Source organism: Frankliniella occidentalis, unplaced genomic scaffold (assembly GCF_000697945.3).
Source record: "Frankliniella occidentalis isolate FOCC.00 unplaced genomic scaffold, Focc_3.1 Scaffold43, whole genome shotgun sequence".
Taxonomy (NCBI): Eukaryota; Metazoa; Arthropoda; class Insecta; order Thysanoptera; family Thripidae; genus Frankliniella; species Frankliniella occidentalis.
In genome coordinates, this window is record NW_026267173.1 from 656,314 (window position 1) to 663,467 (window position 7,154).

General features: G+C 38.3%; 1 protein-coding gene across 13 annotated transcripts in view; it reads right to left on the minus strand.

The window, feature by feature from the left end:
- Positions 1-248: 248 nt before the first annotated feature.
- Positions 249-7,154, minus strand: part of LOC113217341 (transmembrane protein 135) — a 7,904-nt gene continuing 998 nt past the window's right edge. For 5 of the 13 annotated variants that reach the window (XM_026437198.2, XM_052266794.1, XM_052266793.1 and 2 more), the window contains exons 2-10: positions 6,600-6,882; positions 6,229-6,359; positions 6,022-6,148; positions 5,768-5,922; positions 5,479-5,680; positions 5,199-5,366; positions 4,975-5,115; positions 4,691-4,857; positions 2,898-4,620 (exon numbers count right to left, since the gene is read on the minus strand). In XM_026437198.2, the coding sequence (XP_026292983.1) occupies positions 4,509-4,620; positions 4,691-4,857; positions 4,975-5,115; positions 5,199-5,366; positions 5,479-5,680; positions 5,768-5,922; positions 6,022-6,148; positions 6,229-6,359; positions 6,600-6,746 (1,350 nt within the window). In that variant the 5' untranslated portion in view covers positions 6,747-6,882 and the 3' untranslated portion in view covers positions 2,898-4,508. Of the gene's footprint in view, positions 372-431; positions 2,155-2,818; positions 2,838-2,897; positions 4,621-4,690; positions 4,858-4,974; positions 5,116-5,198; positions 5,367-5,478; positions 5,681-5,767; positions 5,923-6,021; positions 6,149-6,228; positions 6,360-6,599; positions 6,961-7,024; positions 7,141-7,154 lie in introns of those variants that run through there. The other 8 variants (XM_052266798.1, XM_052266797.1, XM_052266795.1 and 5 more) reach the window with 8 other exon arrangements.

The window sequence follows — 7,154 nt, forward strand, 5'->3', positions numbered from 1 at the left end:
CCCCACCACCACCGCGGCCGCGAGGCTGGGGGGCAGCAGCAGACGCCATGAGCACCGCAAGGTCAATTATGGCAACGCCATATGAGAGGCAGAATGGTCACACGGGTTACGGTTACATTTGTCCGACACTTGAAATACTTTGGCCTTTCCTTTGCCTCCCCGCTGTACCTTATGTCTCACTCCAGAGAGCACAGCAGTTTGACTTATGCTTTAAGGTATATGGAAAAATTCTGTAGCACTTCACACAAAGTGCGTATACTCACTCCCTGGCCTCCGTGCTGCTACCCGGAATTGTAAGTATTACTCAGAGGCTGCAACACCACCACACCTTTTCCATTGAAGAACGGCCTGAAACTCGGGCTTAGGGGGATCTAAATTTGGCAGAAGATAAAAGTTTTCGGCCATTAGAAACAGATTTCATCTGATATATATACAAGCATAACATTTAACATTTATTATCACAGTAAATCGGTCAGTTTAGGTCACATCATAAAATGACAATTATTTGCGTGGTTTAATATGGAAATGAAAATATTTTCAGGGTAATGGGCAGTAGGAGCTTAATGAATCTCAACTGGACTAAAGCAATGTTGCAGAATGGAACAATTTTGCTACAAGTAGCAATACAATGACTCAATGCACTCAAGAGAAACGAGTAAATGTTCTCCTTTAACAGCTCTACTCTGTGAAGACAAAACACTTTCTAGCAATCAGGTAAAAAATATGACCTATAAATAAATTTTAAAAATCTTTTGGGCTGAAATTTTACGCAAAGGTTGCTAGAAACAGTTGAAAAATTTCCAAAAAGCAGTTTTAAACAATTTCCGGCTTTGAAAATACAATAAAATAAATAAAAAGAGCAGAGAAGAAAAACTTGCTACACACAGGGTGTTCCAAAATCCCTGTCGATTGTTTGGGTTTTACTGTGCCGCATACAGGCGTAGGAACGTGCTAGCCTACCTGCTCTCATCATTGAGCATAGTCAACTCAACCATACCCCATAAGGCATCATGGTGAGCAAAAGGGTGAGCAAACCAACCAGCAAGCATGCAATATAGTAGAACGAAAACAGTATGTGAGGCCTATGAAACGACCTGTACAATTTTGATTTAAAGAGTCTCTTCAAAAAATGAGGGCAAGAGATTGCATTGCTGCAAAAGTAAAATTATTGTTCAACCAAAGATGTGGCATCAGTCTTTCCTGGAAATGAGTACTTCCGAACAAAGCTTAGATAACAATCTAGTAATATTCTTAAATTAGATGAAAAGGATACAATTTGGGGTACAACCAAACTTGAGTGGTAACACTCTGTGATCACAGTTCTTACTTAGTAATTTCAATGTTAACCCTCACATTCAATACATACCACAGTTGTTCTAAATTTACAAAATAGGAGGCATGACTTTGCAAATAAAAATAAAAAGAAGAAAAAAAAAACATCATTAGACTGACACTTTGGGTATCATGAACCAAATCACTTTGCCAGACATGACTGTCAATCCATTTCAAAAATGTATCTCTTTCATTTCAACAATATTCACAGCCCACGCGCACATTAGTCTGAAAACCTCCTAAATAATAGAACTTTATTTCACAATTAAAGACTGAAGCAATCCTACAGTCAGAAAGCTATTGCATTGCATGTTTCTTTTCTGGTACAGGTGTGCAATTAATTAAAATCTGCATATTAACATTTGCATGTACAGCACATACATGATATACTGTATCACTCAGAACATGTCAACCTCTAGGACACCATTCATCAACTTTATAAACAACATAAAATATCAGTGAAAGGATGAGTGCAGTAACATTCAGCTATTGGTACCCTGTAAATATAATATAATCTTCTAGAATATTCAACTCAATTATTTAAAAAAAATAGATTCATACAACCCAGAAGACTCCCAATGATACCGCACCATTTATAGTATACAAATTAAAAAAAGCTGTAAGCTTCTTCATCAAACATAAACAATAAGGGGCACCACAGATGAGGACCAAAAAATTTACCTGGCTGCCTGGTTTGTTCAGCAAAGATCTTAGAACTTGAACTTGGTGATATCTGTCCTGTTTTTGAGAAGAAGAAGTTCTAGGTTTTTCTTTGACTCCAAACCAAAACATTCAAGAACATCACGGGACATGCAGGATACTCTGTTAAAGAAGAAATTTTCTAATAGTACATATGCAAAATTATATTCAATACATTTCATTTCATACTCACCTGCCCCCTGATATTCCTTGAAGGAAGTCCCAATAGGATGGTCTTAAGTTTTGAGGCTCCCAGATGGCAGCGTGGAATAGGAGTGCAGTTGCTGAACAGTACAGAAGTACACCTGCTCCAGGTAACTCGGGTAGTTGCCCTTGAGCCACAGCTCGTGTGTACAATACGGTCATTTTAAAATCACGGGGTTGTCTGACCGCACCAGGCGGCGCCGCCCCTGGGGACCCCCGCTCCACTGTGGACCCCACCACCACCGCGGCCGCGAGGCTGGGGGGCAGCAGCAGACGCCATGAGCACCGCAAGGTCAATTATGGCAACGCCATATGAGAGGCAGAATGGTCACACGGGTTACGGTTACATTTGTCCGACACTTGAAATACTTTGGCCTTTCCTTTGCCTCCCCGCTGTACCTTATGTCTCACTCCAGAGAGCACAGCAGTTTGACTTATGCTTTAAGGTATATGGAAAAATTCTGTAGCACTTCACACAAAGTGCGTATACTCACTCCCTGGCCTCCGTGCTGCTACCCGGAATTGTAAGTATTACTCAGAGGCTGCAACACCACCACACCTTTTCCATTGAAGAACGGCCTGAAACTCGGGCTTAGGGGGATCTAAATTTGGCAGAAGATAAAAGTTTTCGGCCATTAGAAACAGATTTCATCTGATATATATACAAGCATAACATTTAACATTTATTATCACAGTAAATCGGTCAGTTTAGGTCACATCATAAAATGACAATTATTTGCGTGGTTTAATATGGAAATGAAAATATTTTCAGGGTAATGGGCAGTAGGAGCTTAATGAATCTCAACTGGACTAAAGCAATGTTGCAGAATGGAACAATTTTGCTACAAGTAGCAATACAATGACTCAATGCACTCAAGAGAAACGAGTAAATGTTCTCCTTTAACAGCTCTACTCTGTGAAGACAAAACACTTTCTAGCAATCAGGTAAAAAATATGACCTATAAATAAATTTTAAAAATCTTTTGGGCTGAAATTTTACGCAAAGGTTGCTAGAAACAGTTGAAAAATTTCCAAAAAGCAGTTTTAAACAATTTCCGGCTTTGAAAATACAATAAAATAAATAAAAAGAGCAGAGAAGAAAAACTTGCTACACACAGGGTGTTCCAAAATCCCTGTCGATTGTTTGGGTTTTACTGTGCCGCATACAGGCGTAGGAACGTGCTAGCCTACCTGCTCTCATCATTGAGCATAGTCAACTCAACCATACCCCATAAGGCATCATGGTGAGCAAAAGGGTGAGCAAACCAACCAGCAAGCATGCAATATAGTAGAACGAAAACAGTATGTGAGGCCTATGAAACGACCTGTACAATTTTGATTTAAAGAGTCTCTTCAAAAAATGAGGGCAAGAGATTGCATTGCTGCAAAAGTAAAATTATTGTTCAACCAAAGATGTGGCATCAGTCTTTCCTGGAAATGAGTACTTCCGAACAAAGCTTAGATAACAATCTAGTAATATTCTTAAATTAGATGAAAAGGATACAATTTGGGGTACAACCAAACTTGAGTGGTAACACTCTGTGATCACAGTTCTTACTTAGTAATTTCAATGTTAACCCTCACATTCAATACATACCACAGTTGTTCTAAATTTACAAAATAGGAGGCATGACTTTGCAAATAAAAATAAAAAGAAGAAAAAAAAAACATCATTAGACTGACACTTTGGGTATCATGAACCAAATCACTTTGCCAGACATGACTGTCAATCCATTTCAAAAATGTATCTCTTTCATTTCAACAATATTCACAGCCCACGCGCACATTAGTCTGAAAACCTCCTAAATAATAGAACTTTATTTCACAATTAAAGACTGAAGCAATCCTACAGTCAGAAAGCTATTGCATTGCATGTTTCTTTTCTGGTACAGGTGTGCAATTAATTAAAATCTGCATATTAACATTTGCATGTACAGCACATACATGATATACTGTATCACTCAGAACATGTCAACCTCTAGGACACCATTCATCAACTTTATAAACAACATAAAATATCAGTGAAAGGATGAGTGCAGTAACATTCAGCTATTGGTACCCTGTAAATATAATATAATCTTCTAGAATATTCAACTCAATTATTTAAAAAAAATAGATTCATACAACCCAGAAGACTCCCAATGATACCGCACCATTTATAGTATACAAATTAAAAAAAGCTGTAAGCTTCTTCATCAAACATAAACAATAAGGGGCACCACAGATGAGGACCAAAAAATTTACCTGGCTGCCTGGTTTGTTCAGCAAAGATCTTAGAACTTGAACTTGGTGATATCTGTCCTGTTTTTGAGAAGAAGAAGTTCTAGGTTTTTCTTTGACTCCAAACCAAAACATTCAAGAACATCACGGGACATGCAGGATACTCTGTTAAAGAAGAAATTTTCTAATAGTACATATGCAAAATTATATTCAATACATTTCATTTCATACTCACCTGCCCCCTGATATTCCTTGAAGGAAGTCCCAATAGGATGGTCTTAAGTTTTGAGGCTCCCAGATGGCAGCGTGGAATAGGAGTGCAGTTGCTGAACAGTACAGAAGTACACCTGCTCCAGGTAACTCGGGTAGTTGCCCTTGAGCCACAGCTCGTGTGTACAATACCTACATTTTAAAATATTGGTATATTAAAAGTAACAAAATAATTGAGAAAATAAAAATAATTCTATAAATGTGTATTAAGGGCCTTGCATAGAGTGAGATTTAAATTTCCAAACTAACCTCCATCAGTTTCCAGAAGGCATACAGGGCAACTGAATTATCACGATAACTAACAAATGCTAATCCAGCTAAGAACCCAGCAAGAGTAGCATGGGAAGGCGAATCTTTATTTCGAATCCATCGTAAGGCACAAGAGACAGACTGGAAAATAAGATACAAATGGTATTAACTTTAGATATAGTCTAGAGAAATTGAATTTGTAATTAAAAACTACTTTAACTTACTCGGAAAATGGCTGGGAAACCACCAAGGAATAAGCCAAGACTTAACATTTTCCTGTCAATTAACATTCCTGGGATTTGTGATGGATTTTTCATCAATCTTTTCGCTCGAAGGAGAACTCGCATACAAAATTGAAGACCATAACCAACAGCAAACATTTTCAAACCACCCTAAAGAAGACAATGAATGTTTTCATGATTAAAAGGCTAACTTTTATTTTAGAATGTTGTTTATGTAATCATTTTAATTTTGTTGTTGTTAATGTTTACAAGAAGCACTCACTTTCATTGTATATCCCACACATGAAGAAGGGTGAGGACATGTTTCATGTCTCTTAAAACTCTTCATAAGTTTATAATAGGGTGCTAAGAATGACTCCAGACATTCAAAAAGAGGACCTTTTGCCTTGCTCGGTCGATTGGCGGAACTAGCAGGAGGATCAACACTGGCACTGCCATGTTCTTCATAAGGTCCAATTACAACCCTACCACACAAAAATTCATAAAATTTCATGGCATGAAAGAGGAAAGAAGAGAAACAAAAAAGATAATCTACTGGATATATTACTTACCTCAGCATTGAGAAAATGGCATCTTTGCTATTGTGCCCCTTTCGATACATATATAAGACACTAGCAATGGATGTAGCAAATAACATAACATCACCATATGGAATAGGTTTTACCATTTTTCTCCATACTGCCATACGAAACAAAGTTTCTGATGCCTGCAAAAAAGTAAGACATTTGTATTAAGCGCATGTAATACATTTGTTTCAGAGGTGTACCAGTAATTCATGTTATTCCACATTGATGTGCAAACCTACCACGTTGGTGACATACAAAGTAAGAAGACTTCGTCGGGACGGTCTTTCCACAAGAATTGCTACTAAACTTGCCATGAAAGATGGCACATATGAAATTGTCATAAAGTTGAAATTGCCCATAATAGCCCTGCTCAAAACAGAAAATTAAATTAGTTCAAAACAGGCTTGTACTATATTTTCAGTATTCTGTCAAAAATGTCAATTTACCTGAGGAAACATAGTGAAAGAGAATAACCAAATGCATTTGCCGTTAAAAATGCAGTAGATTGCAATATTCCAAGGAACGTATTCTTAAGTTTCTGGGCACTAGGGATGCGCCTGTGCATCAGTAAACTTAACTGAAAAAGAGAATGTACGAGTAAAATATCAGATTGGAAGGCAACAGCATATATTTTGACACACTGATACATTTTGGATCCTTCAAGCAAATTATAAAAAAAAATCGGTAACAAATCACGGTGTGTAAAGATTGTCAAATTCCAGAAGGAACTCATTACCATACATAAATATACATCCTTTCAAACATCAACATAACCTCTGAAATATGTAGAGCAATTCTCTAGTCAGTAGAATCTTACCATGTATACTGTGAAGTACAGGCGGCCAGAATGTTGAACGGCGTGAAAAAAGAGAGAGCATGATCCATCGGCACAAGATTGCGTCCAAGGATGCACATAATCCATACATGTTGCATCTATCGTTTGGTATTTGCTGAAGATACTCATGATCCCCGCAGTGTTCTTGACGTTACTTGGATCCGATACGAAGAGAACTACGCAGAGGTACGCAGTAGAGGAGTCAAAGATCACTTCTCTTTGTTCTTTTAGTGGCGTCAGAAAAAAGACTTTGCAGCAAGTTCATCTACAACAGAAGAGGTTGTGCGCTGAGCTCCCGCTCAGCCATTTGCCTGGCGCCGTCTTCTGCTTCTTGAGTTGAATCCCCTCCCACGTTGCTCCCCCTTCCCCCTTTCCTCCATCTCATGTAAAGAGTAACAAATGGGTACCTGAGTAAAGCAGTACTGTACGAAACGACCCGAAACACGCAAGGGGTTCACCTTCCCATCATTCTTGCTGATACGTAGAGGGAGTGGGATTGAAACGATGTTACCATTGACCCCCGATTGACCCCCCACC